At 43.0% G+C, this 17,766-nt stretch overlaps 1 protein-coding gene across 2 annotated transcripts in view; it reads right to left on the bottom strand.

Annotated features, from left to right (window-relative positions):
* The window catches only part of bahcc1b (BAH domain and coiled-coil containing 1b), an 81,760-nt gene that overhangs the window by 63,787 nt on the left and 207 nt on the right, over positions 1–17,766 (bottom strand). Inside the window, exons 1-2 of one of the 2 annotated variants that reach the window (XM_028026830.1) lie at positions 6,750–6,986; positions 3,460–3,853 (exon numbers count right to left, since the gene is read on the bottom strand). In XM_028026830.1, the coding sequence (XP_027882631.1) occupies positions 3,460–3,631 (172 nt within the window). In that variant the 5' untranslated portion in view covers positions 3,632–3,853; positions 6,750–6,986. Of the gene's footprint in view, positions 1–3,459; positions 3,854–6,749; positions 6,987–17,766 lie in introns of those variants that run through there. The other variant, XM_028026829.1, reaches the window with a different exon arrangement.

Raw genomic sequence — 17,766 nt, 5'->3', positions numbered from 1 at the left:
ACGGCTACTGGGTGCTGTCAGGCAGTGGTAATCTGACTGGATTACCAACCAGGTGGAAAGATTCAGACCATCTCCTTCCCACCCACTTACACCTCCATCCCCCTTCTCTTGTTCTTCCATTGCGGTTTCAGTGTTGCTCGTCATCTTGTCGCTTTTCTGGCTTAACACAATGACACGCACTCACCGAGACTCCCGAAATTCCATGCACAAAAACAGCAAGCAAGTACAGAGAGGAAGTAATGAAGGGGTGTGTGTCGCACACGCCGGCGTTACGATCAAAGTCAAGAAACTTCCAAGAGCCCATGAGATTTTTTTTTTCCAGGCATGATCACGATGAGCGGATAGGGGAGCAGATATTCGGCGCAGGATCTGGAGTTTGGTGAACAAGACTCAACATGAAGGGAATCAGAGCAAGAGAGAGACAAGACACAATCAACTGGGAGGTTATCTACTCTGACAACACAAGGAGGAACTGAGAATATAAACCCTACAGAGTTGAGAATGAGTGTTTGTGTAGCATGACACTAATGTAAACTCCAATACGAGGTCCCACACACACGCACACCCACACACACGCACGCACACACACGCACATCCATGTAAACAAAAACCGTCTGCTGTCTGGGAAGTAACACACCTGTTCAATGACAAGCACTGCCACTCCCTCTACAATACTGCACACCTGTGCTACTTCAGGCTAAACCTAACCCTAATCTCACACACACACATAAATACACACATAAACACACACAGTGAGGCGACTGCTGCCAGAGGCTAACATCACAGAGCAGGGAAGAAAAAGAAGAAAAAGTGAGAAGTGAATAAAAGCCAACAGGGTAAAGATGGGGAGGAGAGGGGGGGCAGACAGACGGACGGACAGACACAAAGGCTTTCCCAGCGCTCCTATCAGTAATCTGAACGCCTGCGTAATATCATTGTGGGGCTGAGTCTTATGGCGCTGGTATGCGTCTGTCATTCCACCACTTTGTCAAGAGAAACCATATTCAAGCAGACACCATGCTGATCTAAATGAGAGGCTTCGGCAAATTGATGGATTGCAGGTTCTCTGGGATGTGAAGAAAAAGCAGATCTGGGGAGTCTATTTTTTTATTTTATTTAATTTCTTTCTTTGAATTTTTGCAAGCGACACAGCGAGTCTGGTGAGACGTGGATGTGTGTGTGCCTTTTTTACAAAAATCTGAAACAACCCCGCCGCCCCCTGAACCCCCCATTCCTCCTCCTGTTCTTCTACGCCCAACTCCACATCATATCTACCCCCTGTGCCGAGGCCTAGGGCCAGGCGTACAGCTCCCCGAGTCTCTAAGGGGGGTGAGGACAAAGGTAACCCCCCACCCCATCTCATCCTAACCTCAAACCAAACACACACGTACACACATGTATCCAGCTCCCCCACCCCCCACCCCTAAACAACAATCCTCCATGCCCATCATGTCAGTCAGAACCCCATAAGGGACATGCATGGAGAGTCTGAATATGTGGAATCTCAATACAGTGTCATGCACCTTGAGACGCAGTGAGAGGCCCTCTTGAATATATTTCAATAGCATTATCACCCTAAATTACAATGCTTACTCCCCCCTGCCCCTACCACAGCCCACCACCTTTTAACATCACCAAATCAATTTTAAAATGGGCTGTAATGCACGGCATGCCAGCGAGCAACAGTATCAGTCAAATTGGCATTTCAATTGTTTTGCAAGACAAATGAGAGTTAATGATTGGTCCAAGAATGACATGGAGTGTTTCTTTTGCTTGAATAATTTTTGTCAAATTTCAGAAAGAAAAAATAAATAAATAAATAAATAGGCAACAGAATAGCTCATCATGTATATTTAAAGGTAATCATTTAGATTCAGGGAATCTGAGTCAAGAAGCTTTTTCCTGCCAAGCATGATTCCAAAAGCAATGATTCCCCCCCATCATTATTAAAATCTCCACATATTCTACATCACACAGATTAGCAATTAAAATTAACATGAAATGTCTATAGCTCTATATAAAGGCTGCTCAGCAGGAAATGTAACACCTGACACATTTATACTTGTAGGAGATTAGAAAATGCATCAATAGAAGGTGGAATATATATATATATATATATATATATATATATATATATATATATATATATATTTGTCTCAGCATATAGACATACATTTTTTTAAATCCCAGCTGTTTTCTTATTTTTTAATATAAAAAAAAACAAACAAATATACCGTTTGTTGAACGGTATATTGTGAGGTAGTTCATATTTTGTATATTATACAAAATATGAAATATAAAATGATGTGAAGATGACTGCACATTTTTTTGAATGAAGCCTCTAGGTATATATAATTCAAATCACTCGATCATGTGCCTAGGTCGTTAGATACATCATATACAGTATATATATATATATAGGTCTGATGGCTGCTGTGTAAAGGACAGTTAGTTTTACGTGAAGACAGAGGCGGTGTGGGTCCTACACACACCAGACACACCGGACTCTCGGTACCAGTGTCTCTTAAAGAACCAGGTCCGCTTCAAAATAACAATCCGCGGATTGTTCTGTCTGAACTGGATCCCATTCATCCGGTCACTCCAAAGTCTTTCTATATGCAATTAAAGATTTCAGCAATAATCCCCCCCTTTCCCCCCCTCCGTACACACACGCGCGCCTGCGCACGCACACACACCTACACACACAGACACACACACACTCCTCCTTTATTGAAGCAGGATACCAAAGCTACTTGTTAAATCTAATGCATGCACTGTAAACCCATTCGCACCCCGTCACATCCCCGCTCAATACAGAGACGGGATTTTCTAGTATTAGCCACAACTCCTCTTCACCCCCACGCACTCCTCTACGTTCGGGACCGGTACACACCAGCATGTGACCCGAACCTTCACCTCAGAGCGACGAAATGTAACTTTATAACAAATTGTTGTTTTTATATTAAATGAGCCGAATGGGGTCTTTGGTTTATATTATCAATTGATGAGTCTTGTATAAATGTATGACAAGAGCTGCTGTTGTTTAATTCATCTATTATTGCATAAAACTAAATCATTCTTGATTTTTTTTGTAAAATTTGTATTCTTCTGAGATTGAAATACAAAGTAAATAAAACACCAATTTACGTCGTAAATGTTAAGCTGGGTCTGGTGTAAAAACGGGCAGCTTTCTGCGTTTGATGCGGAGCTGCGGCCGACAAATAATCTTCCCTTTCTCTCCATTTGATTACCACACAAAAATCGCAGATTTCCCTTCTAAATTCTAGTTCAAAGTCGTTTTTAAGACCGCATTAAAGCTACGCAACAGCAAGCGCTGAGAAAACTATTGAATCAAAACTTTCACACAGCAAAAAATAAAAAATAAATAAAATAGAAACAACCCCCCCCCCCCCCCCCCTCCCCGCCCAAAAAAAAACAAGCGAGTTTAGAAACACCGACCTGAGTGCGGACCCATGGGTAGGTGGGATGCGTAGTATTTCGCGGGCTGGAAGTGCGCCGGGTGCTGCACGGAGCTGTGGCCGCCCGGCGCTATCCGAGACGCGGCGCTGTGCACCAGGGCGCTCCGCTCTGTCAGGAGGTGGTGCGGCGGGGCGAAATCGCGGCTTTCCATCCCGATGAGAAGCGAATAAATCCCCACAAAATCCAAAGTGAAAAAATCTTTTAAAAGATTAAAAATAAAAATAAAAAAAAATCCAGAGGCACTGAAGGTTTCAGGCACTCAGAGCCCCAAAAGAAAAAAAGAAAATATAATAGTAATCCCTTTTTATGAACTTCGCGCTCCCTTCGCTGTGTGGAGCGCAGTGCACGGCAGAAACGGAGTCCCCGACATGTCCTGCGGAAAGAGAGAGAGAAAGAGAGAGAGAGAGAGAGAGAGTAAAAGAGAGAAGGGACAAGTCAGAGCCAGGCGGTGATGTTTCGCTGGAGGAAAGGCAGAGAGACAGCCGCTGTTGAAGTTTACACAAACAAGCATTATTCATTAACGGGGAAAAACATCTTTAAAACAGCAGCATTATATTCTAACCTGACTGTCTGAACGGGACTGTTTCATGAAGGTAAATAGTGCGTATGGAAACAGACTCGCTTGGCTTTACACTGCACAACATGCACAGGCACATACACACACACACACACGCGCACACACACACACACACACACACACACACACAAACCCACTACTATTCTTCCACTCATATGACAGAACAAAAGGCAAATAAACAGACAGGAGCGCAAAGAGTGGAGAGAAAACGGCACGTTTGGCCCAGGCACCAAACAACTCATTCACACACAGCAGCAGCAGCAGCAGCAGACAGTCCTGGTTGGGGTTGGACGAGGCTTTTAGTCGATTTGGCATCTTGGAAATGCTTCGTCCACGCAGACTCAACAAGGACTGGACCGAATCTTGCGCAAAAACAGCAAGAAAAAAAAATAAACCAACAAAACAATCTGCAATCCTCTGGATTTTGTGTTTGCACGCAAAACGGATTGTCGCTCTCAGAACCGCGGTTATATGTAAACTGAGTTTGAGGCATTTTTGCATGTTAGATTGAGTCAGGCGATATGAAGTCATGTCATGTTAAAGAAAAAGATTACCATATTGAGATGAGAACAGCTATATATATATATATATATATTTGCTCCTGTCTCTGTCCCTCGTACAGACCCTTTACTTAAGTGAGGCTCTCTGAGATGCGACCACAGGAACAGAGGCAGCCTGAGTCCCCACGCAGCGCACCTCCATCTATTAGCTCTTCCAATGCATGGCACGTCCATCTAACACTTTGTAGATGCTGATCGCACCTCTACCTCACAGGAACCGACGATAAAAGGGAACAAAGAAAATACCAAATGCTCTGGTGGACCAGTACTGGTTTTATGAAGTTCCATGAGCCTCACACACACACACACGCACCCCCACACCCCCGCACACACCGTTTTTCACAAACACACATTAACTTTTACTAACTTATTTATTTATTTAAAGAGGAAAATTGACCACAGTTCATAGCTGGAGCTAACAGATCCAGCTTTCATGAATGTGCGCGCCTTGTGCGTAAAACCCTTGACGTATAACGTATAAATATACATCCGAGCGTCTTTTCCCGAATTCAGAGCGCACTTAAATTATTAAATTTCCTTTTTGTTTGAGAGCCTGGCGTTATCTCTGCGGTGCATATCTTGGTCGGCAGCGCTGGGAGAAATAAAAGGGTAAAAAAAAAAAGTGTGTGTGTGGGGTGGAGGGGTGGTGGTGGTGGAGATGAACGCAGGCAAAATGGGCTCCTCACTCTTTCTCCGGGGCCCTAAGGCTGTGAGAAACAATGGCCCTTCTCCGCGGGGGCATCAATCACACACCACTCTCCTCTCTGACGTTTGTCTATAGGTTTTTTACATTTTCGGCCCATAAACACACGTCTCAGGGTGTTTACATTCCACGTCAACAGAGAAGCCACTCAGGGCCCCCGCGTCCAACAACAATCTCCGACTCTAAATCCACACAAACAGGAACCGTACGAGCAAGATTTAAAAAAAAAGAAAACAAGAAAGAAAGAGAGATCGCTTTGGAGCTGTTGCGGCGCGCGTTTTAAAGCCAGCCAACGTGGAGAGGCTTCAGGACTTCCTACCATCAGACACACAAAGAGACGGGGAAGAGGTCAAACTATCGCCAGACTAAAGTAACCCACCGCTGGTCAAGGCGACATTACATGAACTTTGCACAAAAGACAGAAAATCTGCAAAGGATTGCGGCTGACAGATCTCGTGCAGTGGCGGTTTCGGGCAAAAAGAACAGAAAGCGTCTTTTGTGCTCTTTTTATTTATTTATTTTTTTAAACAAGAATACATTAAACCATAAATATATTGACCTTTGCACACACAAAAATTAAAATAAATACATTTTTTAAAAAAGCTTTTAATTATTAAATTAGCTCGGGTTTTCTGAGATGTGTGTGTGTGTAGGGGAGGGGAGGGGGGTGCATGTGTGTGGTGCATGTGTGTATGTGTGGCGTGGTGAGAGTATCCCGCTGCATTTGATAATTTTTAAATAAAATAAAGTTCAAAAGCAGAAGTGACGCACAGGGTGAGAAAAGCAAGAGGCCAGTCCGGAGCGGGGAGAGGCGAAGCCGGGCTGCAGCCGAGGACAGCCCGGCGTTTTCCTCAGCGCTTAGAGCCGAGGCAGCACTGCAGTCTTCACACACACACACGCGCGCAAACACACACACACACGCATACCCTCACTCACACACACATCACAGGAAGCTATACGAAAACACTGAATTTACATTTTAAATTCAAGCTGCTCTGGCGTGGTGGGCTATAAATGATTTAAAGAAACTGCAGGTAATTTGTGCTTTGAGGAGAGATCAAAACAAAAAGTGACACACACACACACACACACAGCTAAGTGCTGCTGCCGCACACTGGTCAGAAGATGGTGGTTAATTTGCGGGATGAACGCTTTAAAAATATTGCTGTCTGTCGTTTGGATGAATCGGAATAAAGACTGTCGACAGTTTTTTATCCCGCTTCTCCCCACCAGCCCGCATCTTCCAGTCTCCAGTTCTGTTTTACTGTAAAGGCGTCATTTCCCCCTCAGCCTTCCTTAGAAAGGTGAAGCCTAATTTTAAAGACGGCTAATTTAAGGTAACAGTCCGCTCTCCGCGGAAGAAGCGAACTAAACGCGATATTCGCCGCACGTACAACAGAAAGTGTAATGAAATCACTTGACGACTTACTGCTAACTTAGATCCGTTGCTCGGCGATGAGGGCTAAAAATGAAAGGAGGAAAGAAAGAAAGAAAAAAAAAGTAGAAAAATATTCAAAGTGAAAATCCCCGAGTCGCCCAGATGAAACATGTGGGATTGATTACATCCTAACGCTGCCGCCGCTGTAGACTGCGCTGGTGTGTGCGCTCAGCTGAGGTATGGGAGAGACGCATCATAGAAGTTCAGGCTTGTAGTGAATCGGGGCTCGTTCATGCAGCCGGAGACTCAGACACGCCGGGAGGAGGAGGAGGAGGAGGAGGAGGAGGAGGAGGGTGGAGGAGGAGGAGGAGGAGGGTGGAGGAGGCTGAAGGGGTGTGTGCGCGGGGAGGAGTGGACGCGCAGGCCTATTGGTTTGAGGACGACAATGTGAAAGCGTGCCCGTGAGGCGCTCCCACTCCTCCCCCGCAACCCTTTACGCACACGCACACACACAGTCCCTCTCTCATACACACACGCACACACACACACACACAGGCGAACACTACTACCACCACCGCCGCCGCTACCCTCCTTTCCGACGGTAAACACAGGCTGCTATTGGCTGCTGCCGGGAGCCAATGAGGGAGACTCCGGAGCCGCGGAGCGAAACGGCGGGCGTTTGATTTGCAACCCTCGGCGCGCTGCGTGCTGGAGCAAATGCGAGGAGACAAGCGGCACCGCTCGGCGCTGCCTCTCACACACAGAGCGGAGAGGAGCCGGCGTGACGCGAGCCTGCGACAAACAGCATCCGGCTCTCATTCCGCGGGACCCCGCTGCAGCGGAGCTCCGAGTGGGTTCTGATTGGGCCCGGGTCGTTATTTTTGTGGCGTGTCGGCGGTGATGTGATCGTTTTATTTCCACCGATGCTCCTTTGGGGAAATCTTTACGTTTGATTTGAACCCCCCGCTGCACGCGAGTTCCCTGATTAAACACAATATGTGTGCTCTGCCCGTAAAGGGGGGATTTTGTAGGATATTTTAATGGGTCGTTAAAACGATCTAAATTTGAATAGGTCACAGTCATTTGTGTGTGTTTATGCGCAGTCCTCACAGTGTGCGAGTCCAAAACTTTGTACATATTACATCACAACAAGCGCAATATTTAGTTTTCATTTTGATTTGCTGACACTGGCGGTCACGCGGCTTTTAGCTTCAGTTTATCAATTGGGTCTCGGTGAAAAATGGGATTTGTTTTAATTACAAGCTTTTACCTTTTTTCCCCAACGAGAGACATTCAATTTTATGAAAAACAAAATTATCTTTCTAAATTATTCAGTCATATTTTCCGTAAATGAGCAGTAAAAATGAAGGGAAATTAGACATTTACTCTGAAGGGCGTAATATCAGGAGCAGAAACAGACTGTTCATTCCATGGCTGCTTTTTCAACTCAACATGTGACGCCAACACCAACTGAACTCTTGACAAACATTTGCTGCTAGCTGCTGCTAGCTGCTGCTAGCTGCTGCTAGCTGCTGCTAGCTACTGCTAGCTGCTGCATGGCTTGGGTCGACAACGATCGCAGATTGAGATGAAAGCTTCTGTTGAAGTTGTTGTGTGAACATGAATTCTACGTTAATGTTTTTGGTGGATTATCTACGGTGTCTGAACTTGTGAATAATTGTACAGGACAAGAGTCACGTGGTGTAACATGAACGTGACGTTTGGGCGGCATTAGATATGACCAATAAATGATTTAGGCCTATATTACTTTAAAAACAGCTAAGTGCTTACATGGGTCACTTCACCTTGGTAATAAATCCTAAAAAGCAAACATATTGCTAATAATTTAACCAATAACTGTGGCTCAGTTAGTTTTTAATTTCATTCATGGTGTTGCAGCGTCGTGTGGCTTGGAAAGCTTAACAGTTGAAAGTTTAGCTAGTTTTGTGCTAATGGTAACGTCACGTTAACTCTTGGCGCTTTCTTTTTGTCATTAAAAGTTGAATATTCTGACTTTTCAAGTAAAAGTACAACAGGAATGTCACCTAATGCAGGAATTCACAATTGTGTTGGAAATTTGAGGTTGTAGAGCAGTAAACCCGGAGCAGGCATAGTAAACTGTAACACATGTTAGCTAAAACATGTACAATGAATAGACATTATTACAGGCTTACATTGTTAATTGTACTGAAACAAACAACTTGCAACCAGAACTCACTTAACCCGCAATGGACGCCATTTCCTCCTACGATGTCCGAAACCACTGGTAGGTATCCCATTTGCCATCCAAGATCTTGTTGTCAGGGAAACGGTTTTCATGGAAGCTCATTAGAAAAATATTTCCAAAGTTCCTAATTATCCCAACCGAATTTTATATTATAATCCCCAACCAAGTCATAAAAAAATTAAACATGCGAAATATGTTAACATTTATTTAATTATTTCCATTTGAATGAGTACATTTTAAAAACTGGACGGAATTTAACTGATTTATCAAAATAAAGCCTTTAATCTGACATCATTTCTAACCATAACCGCTGATTGAGATTAACCCTAAGAAAGTGTATGCAAGTGTTTTCATCAATTTTAGTGTTTATATTTGGCCGGTTTGTTTTATCAGCGTATTGGCCGGACGTTTTCTTCAGTGCAGCCTTATTATTATGAAATAAGGCTATTTTATGACCTGCGATGCATGTAAGCTTGGGACTACAATCACGTGGGCATTTGGAGCAAATGATGCAATTTAAGTGTATTAAAGTTGAAACATGTGGTGTTTTTTTTTAAATATAAATGATCAACTCAGTTTGCTGCTTTCAGGCCTTTTATGTCATATTTTTTAATTATTTTCTAAAAGGGAAGTTAACAGAGGAGAAATCTAGATTCAATGTATAACATGTTTACTTTTTTTTTTTTTTAAAGTTACATGCGTTTATTTACAGTTATGTATGTTTGTGTCATTCTGTTTTCTTTCACTGTGAGATACTTTTAATTAATTTCATCTGGAATTCTGTTGCAGCTTTCAATTTCGCTTTGCCCTCTCTCCTCTGAAAACTTTTTGGAGGCACCGCAAAATCTGAATTCCAAACAAAACATGTGGCTTAATGAAGCCACATGTTGGGGACGTTTATATGTTACACGCAGAAGGCCAAAGAAATAGACGACTGTACATTTAAATTCCATATATTTACCTGTCTCTTGCTTCCCCCACTCCTCCTCTCTCTCTCGCTCTCTTTCACACACACAAACACACACACACACACACAGTCACACAGGACAAATTGAATCAGTGCATAATTTGAAAGCGTTACTGTCCTCCGGGTTAGCCCAGCGCATGGTTCACTAATTTAGCCAATTAAAAGTGGAAGGATATGGGCTTGTGTGCGCGCGCTTCCATGTCGAAATATATGAGCTGCTACGGGCTAATATTCCCGTGCAGCTTTTTTTGTTTATATCCGTCCAGGCAAAGGGTTAAAACTCCGGGGCTGTTCGGCCCAGCGAGACTCCTCATTGGCTGGCGAGTTGCCAGCACGATGTCAATCAACGAGTGTAAACAAGGCTCTGATTGGCTGTTGGCCAGTCCGCACTGGGCTGCCTGAAAAAAGCAATTACTGCCCCCGCGGTTTCAAGGCGCCCCCAGAGCCGAACGATGAAAGGAGATAAGGAGGGGCGGTTTCAAGGCGCCCTCCACCTCCCTCCGCACGGCGAACCCCGTTGGCCCCAGAGCAAAAGGAGAGTCAAGAGTGACTAAATCAAAGGGAAGACGGCAGAAAAAGGGGGGAAATTACACGTTGTATTAAACGTGGAGGCTAGATCCGCTCAACACAGCAGAAACAACTCCAGAGAGCGGAGGAAAAAACAGGAAAGCAGCGGCGGCTCTGCCGAGAATTGAGGGGATTTTTTTCCCCACCCCCTCCAATAAATAGAGGGAAGAAAAGCATTTTGTTGTTGTTGTTGTTGTTGTCGGTAAAGGGAGACAGCGTGGAAAATAGTAAGATTTCTCTCTTCAATGCCGAAAATACAGAAATTTAGATCCGCGTCCTAACGCTCACGTGCGCTCGCGACGAAAATAAAATCTCTTTTTTTGTCCTTTGTTTCTCTCTCTCTCTCTCTCTCTCTCTCTCTCTCTTCTTCTTCTTCTTCTTTTTTATTATTGCCGGTGATTCAATAAGTGGAAATATCCGAGTTTAGGCCACACGGGAGCTTAAATAGTCGGTGAGTTGGAATAATAAACTAAATGATAAACGGCTCACGACCTGAACTTTAGTGATAGCTACAATGACTTGTTTTCCCCCAACTGTAGCTTAATAGCCTAAAGTTGTTGACTAGAGCTCTGGTGTGTTTGATTTTATGTGTATTTCTAACAATGTAGCTGCATTGCAGAAAAAGTTAGAAGCCCAGAAGAAGTTTGGGTGGGTGATAAATTTGAGCACAAATACTTAATTAAGTTTTAATTATACATATTTATTTAAAATATATATTTTAAAAATGTTTACACTCTATCTCGTTAGCTTTCCTCAAAAACAAAATTCTGGATTTAACTATAGATATTTTTCAGTTGGCGGTTTGCAGCACAGTCAGGCTGATGCGTTTCTACATGTTAGTTTCAACGTAATAAAAGTTATGAACTGTCACAAACAGAGCCGGAGCAATAATTCAGGTCCTCATCAAGCTAAAACTATTAGCAGCAGCACTAACGCGGAAGTCAAACTTTATATGAATTTCGTCACCAGGTAAAATCTGGTGCAGTTTAATGCACCAAGATAACCGAACTGTGCAAACTGAATGCTGAGTTCATACATTAGATTTTACACTCCACCATAGTAAATTTACCAAGTTTTACTGTGTCAACAAACAGTATAGTTAGAAGCTGGTTGATTTATTTATCTCAGAATTTAAATAGGACAAAATAACATTTTCTTTAAAAATAAAAAAAAATAGTGAATTTTGGAATTTTATTTCTGCAATTTATCTGTGAAGCCACAACAACAACAACAACAACAACAACAACAACAACACTTTCTACCCAAATAAAAATGTTTTGCTAATTCTCTCACCGGTTTATTTTTCCTTCCACCGGTTTGTTTTAACGGCGCAGTGTTACAGCAGATCCCGCCGCCTGCCTGCCTTTTTTAGCTGAACTTGTCCAGAACTGACAACTCGGAGCATGCACCTCATAAAGCACACACCCGGCCTGTTCCAGCTTACGTCCATTTACATTAAAATACAGGCTCTCTGCAGCGCTGCGGCCCCCCCCGGCCCCCTGGACCCCCCCCGGCCCCCGAGCACAAGCTGGGCTCCGCAGCTCATCTACAGCTTATAAAAGTGAATGCACGGAGAGTTAATTGATACTATTAAAATCAAATAAGGACAAAGCTAGAGGATATTTGCTATGCTGTTGTAGCGGCCTGCATGTCCAAGCTTCTTTTCTGCCATCACCCCCCCCCCCCCCCACACACACACACACATCCTGTTTGCAAAACCTTCCACGGTGTGCAAAGGCAATGTTTTAAAAGGTAAGCAGAGCATTGACACACTGTAATTCTAGTTCCATTTTTTCCACATCATTTTCAGTGACACAAACGCGTCTCTGTTTAAACGGGGCTGAATTTGTTCAGTCTCTACACTCATTGATGCAACTTCCCAACAGTTGCAGGTTTAGCTTCTTTTTTTTTTCTTGAAAAAAATCATATATGGTTTAAAAACAATATGTATTTTTATGTTAACAAAAAAACAAGTAATAAAAAAAGAAAAAATATAGAATAAATCCAGCAGGAGCCACTGTTGGGGAAATCCTGCCTGACCCATCAGCCCACACCAGTGAAACGTGGACCACATTTATTATAAAATGACTCGCTTTCCCAGTTCTCTCCCCCTATAACAGTGTTGTCCACAGCACTAATGACCGGGGGGACAATAAAGAATCCTGTTCCGCAGCTCACAAAAGAGGAAGGGTGGAGAGAAAGGGGAAGGGTGGAGAGAAAGGGGAAGGGTGGAGAGAAAGGGGAAGGGTGGAGAGGGGACGGAGTAGGGGTGGGGGGGGGGGGGGGGGGGGGACTGCCACTTAAAACAGAAATCTGCATTTAATTTATTTAGTGACAAGAAAAAGGCTTTTGTTGCTTGATTTTTATTGGTTCCTTTTCACCTAAAAGAAGCAGGAAAAAAAAGGTGGGGGATGGGTGTGTGGATGAGAGAGAAAGCATAACACGACACCCCCTCCACCTCCCCCACCCCACCCCCTCAGCCTCCTTCTCGTCCGTGTGCCAGTGGGGGGAGGAGGAGGAAGGGTGGAGAAGGGGTGGGGGGGGGTAATTAATGCGGATTGACTGATTGCTCTTGAAACAGACTGATCCTGCACGCGGATTGTCCTCAAGCAATGAAGCGTTCCTGACTGACACTTTCCACCTTCCCCTCCCTTGCTTCCTTATTTCACTTCTTCCTCCTTTTCCCTCCTCTCTCTCTCTCTCCACTTCTTTGCTGCCTTCCTTCCCTCTCCAGTGCCAGAGCGAGGCGGGTCGGTGGCCGCCTCCCAGCCTTATACCCCAGCCAGACACCGGGCAGTTTCTTCCCTCCTCTGCTATTGTTGGTGTGGTTGTTTTAAAGCTACCAGCCGGACTGCTCTGTACTTCACTTTGGATGTGGCCTGCCACCCACAGAACGGCGTGCCACGGACACAGTTAGTTTTTCCATTTGTTTTGCTGTTTTGATGTAACACGTTCGCTTGGTCAAGACAAAAATCACCGTTCTTAAAAACAGGAAGGCGGATGACATCACAGAAGGCATAATTCAGCTAACCAGCGTTATTTTGAATATATTCTGCTGTAATACTGCTTTTTTTTTTTTTAAGGATTTCATTTCCACAATTTTTGAAATGATTATGATTGAAATTATAATTCCTATTAATGAAAAGGTACTTGTGACAGGCAAAAAATCTCTTGTAATAAGAGAAAGTAAAATACGTTGTTTTGATGTCTTACTGAAAAGCTACTTGTATGTCAGTTTTTTTCTTGTTTCAAGTGTGTTACGATATTTTCAGGGAAAGCTAGACCAAAGCTACCTGTGTTTTTGCGCGGAATTCATCTTGCAGAAACCTTCAGCTGGAAGTGAGGAAGTGAGAAATTTGAAAACTAACACATGGAAGTGTTTTTTAAAGAAAAACAGGCTGGAGGGGTTCAGAATTTAAATGCAACTCTGTCAGAAGCTGCTCATCCGTCAGAGTGGGTGGCCATTTTTTCTCCAGCGGGAACCAGGTACAGGCTGGTCAAATCAACTTAACAGACTTGGTTATGTGCAAAGATTAAAGAAAAACAACTAATAATAATAATAACAATTGTGTTTTGAATCATGACGATTCAAGGAATCATCAATTTCAGATCAACTCCAGGCTGTTCGTTAGCAGGTGAGCTCCTGTAGCTTATGTTTTATTGTTGCAGATTTATTCTGCCGGTTAATGACGTAATAAACTCGGATCGGTTGTCTCTGACCTCGCTTCGCTTCGTCATCACCTCTTCCCAGGCGATCCACCGGCTGACTGTTACCTCACAGTTTACTAAGACCAGCTGATCTAAGCAAACGTTTTTCAAATGTAAAGGAGCACATTTAAAAAAAGAAAAAAACATACACACACAATTTAGAATCAAGGGGAAACACGTTGGTTTAAAATGAGGTCCAAATCGAGAGTGGTCTCCCCCAGGAGGCCCTCGGTGGAGGGCGGCCATCCTGCCTGCACCAGATACCGTCTGATAGATGTTTAATGGTCAGAATTTCCAACATAGGGCCTCATCAGGAACCCAACCCCACCAACCCCAACACCTCCTAAACTATCCAACACCAGCAGTAGATGTCTGTGCGTTCTGGCTGTGTGATGGCACAAACGCTTCAGACAGCTTTCCTTTCCACATTGTAAACATCAGCTGCAACAAGCAACAATTTGGCCTCGGTGACGACAGGAGCAAACGTGATGAAGTCAGTAGTGGACTGGAGACAAAAACAACATGACCTTTTCCTCCCTCTCTCTCTGTGCAGCTATTTCGGATCATCCCGGCAGAGAGGCTCACAACGGGTCAGGGGATACAGAACAGTCAGGAATGAGCGATAACACACACCAGCAGCATATCCAGACAGTTTTAAAGCTGCCTCCCCAGACGCTTTGATGCAATCACTTAAACTTACTTCACATGCAGTTTGTCACCTGCGGAGCAACATGCCGCCGTCGTTTCTGGTTCGTTTTGCTACCTTGACGTCGTCAGCGCCTGCGCTCTGGAAAACGAGGCTCTGCATGATGACATCACACAAGGCAACGAGTCAGAGTACTTCAGCGTTTGCTTATTTTTATTTGTTGTGCTCTGTTTATTCAAATACTCACTTCAGTCAAATCACTCCTTCAGAGGTTTTAACAAATACCGGCTGACCGTTCTCGATTGGTGCGCCTCTTGTGATGTCATCAAACTAAATACAACACAAACCAGAGTTGGCCTCCTTCCCCAACCCCCCCTCCTTCAGTGTGTTTTTTTGGGGGGGAAACTTTGCTGTGGAAATCCACATTGGACGAGCCAGATCTATCTTTACTGTAAGTGAACGTTTGCTGGTGAAGCAACAAACAACCGGTTAATAACTTTAAGCTGGAAATAATGATATGGCACAGAAGAAGAATATGGTGACATGAGGCAACAAATTAGTCTGTCTCACACACACACACACACACACACACACACACACACACCCACACACACACACACACATATATATATATATATATATATATATATATAAGCTGATGAAAGCTCCACCATGTATTTCTTGTCGTCAGAACCTGCAGGTGGAAGCTTTAATTATCAGAACCGTTTCAACATAAACAGCCACACTGTGCCTCCCTGCTGCGCCGCTCTCACTGTGTACAGCTGATATGTGAGTTTATATTCAGACAACTTGTGAACTCGTGTGTTGATATTACGCACGCAAATGACAGGATTAACTCTACCAACTGCTGGACACGCTGCAGCACCACACGGCGCCCCCCCATATGCCAACCTCTACCTCGGCTCGGTTGGATTTGTATCCTCCCCCCCCCCCACACACACACAAAAAAATGTCAGCATCCCTTCCCGTGTGCACGTGCACCACGCTTGCACGCTCGACGTGACGGGACGCTGGAAATGAAAAGCGGGCTTGGTGTTTTTCTTGTCGAGCTCCAAAGATCCATTAAAATACGTCCCACTTGAGTGGAGAAAGCCCTGAGAGCCGAGGGTCCGAAGAGGAGTGTTGAAAAGAGTGGGAATGTGTTCAGAAAGAAAAAAAAAGAAAGAAAAGGGGGGGGGGGAAAGCCCTGCAGGAACAGGAGGGGCCGAGGGGTCAGGAGGTCAGCTGACCTCCTGCAGCCGATCATTCGGCTCTGTGAGAAACCGACTCCTCCAATAAAACGACAGAGAAGTGAAGTCCTGGAGCATGAACAGCTTTAGGAAACTTCTGACTGTAACATCGAGGCGGATTCTGTCTTTATTGTGATCGCTGCAAACGAAAGCAAAACACCCGAAACTTTGGATTCAAATATGTTGAAATATCACACGCTCCCCAGGAAACAAGCAAATGTCACTCAGATCTGTCACGTTTTCTCTGTGCTGATCAAATTTACACAAAGTAACAGCTGACACGTCAAAGACGGGAGGAAGGTTAGAAAGTCTGGAAAGAAAATCCGACCGGTTTGTTTTATGGGACATATTAAGTCACTTCATTGTACATAACTGGAAAATAAATAAATAAATAAATATTTGGCTGAACCTAAAAGTTACTTTATTATAATCTATGACCTGACTGAGTAATGCTGCATTCTAGAGAACCCAATTCGGAGTAAAAATCGGAACAAATATATTTTACAGAGTGGAGTAATCTAACGCAGTCTCTACTCATGCCTAGGATTTTCTACATGTATAATAATTTGAAATCAAGTTTATCTAATTTGATGTTAAGCGATTTTAAATAGTTTAGTATGCACTAAAAAGTAAATGAAAAAATATTTTATTTATTAAATTACACTTAAATAAAATAAAATAAATCCACATAAATGTAAGTGATATAAAATTACAATGAAATAAATTATATGTAATGAAATAGAATTACTTTAAAAAAATAACTAATATAAATTTAAGCAAAATAAATTTTCCAGTTTCATCAAATTTGATCAAAATCAATCTAGATGGAGTAAAATGAAAATCAATAAAGATTCATTTAACAGAATATATATATATAGAATAGAATAGAATTCAACTTTATTGTCATTGCACTGTCACAAGTAAGATGTAGTTTGCATCTATCCAGAAGTGCTCTACGAGATATAAATATTTATTTACAGATGTACAAGATTATGTATGTATGGACTATAAGGGGTTATAGCAAGAGATATAGATATTGTGTATAAATATAAATATGGGAGCTATATGCACAGATTATACAGAATATACAAGGATGTTAGGGAATGGATTATAGATAAATAATGGCAGATAAAATTTACAGGTTGTATGTGTGTGTGAAGAAAACAGTCCGTGATGTGTGTATATATACTGTATATATATACAGTATATATATTTTGAAATTTATTGAAATTTACAAATTAAATTTGTAGGTAAATAAAACAAATGTCTGAGCAAAATTTTACTTAATTGTTTCTTGTTAACTTGATTGGTGCATCAATGACAAAATGCAGTGAACCTTCTGATCTAGTAGAGGTTTATTATACACATTCTGACTTTAATTCCACTTTATCACAGTGTCAGAAACCAGACAACTTCTGCCAGCCAAAGACTTCATGGTGTGTGTGCGTGGGTGGGTGCGCGCGTGCGTGTGGCAGTCCTCTACCTGCAGCGTAACACACTAATGGGAGTCATTCGTTATGCGACCACGTTCCTCCAGACAACTGACAAACTTAGTTGTATTAACATCAAACTGCATAAGACCGTCATCTAGATATTTGCTGTCCCTGAAATATTGAAGTGAAAGGTTTGCAACAAGAAACTAGAAAGTTGTTCATAATTCGTGTATTTAATAAGAGCCCGCCTCTTGGACAACTTGCACGATA

The sequence above is a fragment of the Xiphophorus couchianus genome, chromosome 9 (genome assembly GCF_001444195.1).
Source record: "Xiphophorus couchianus chromosome 9, X_couchianus-1.0, whole genome shotgun sequence".
NCBI lineage: Eukaryota > Metazoa > Chordata > Actinopteri > Cyprinodontiformes > Poeciliidae > Xiphophorus > Xiphophorus couchianus.
The sequence above is the reverse complement of the archived record's forward strand: the minus strand, read 5'-3'. Positions and strand labels throughout refer to the sequence as shown.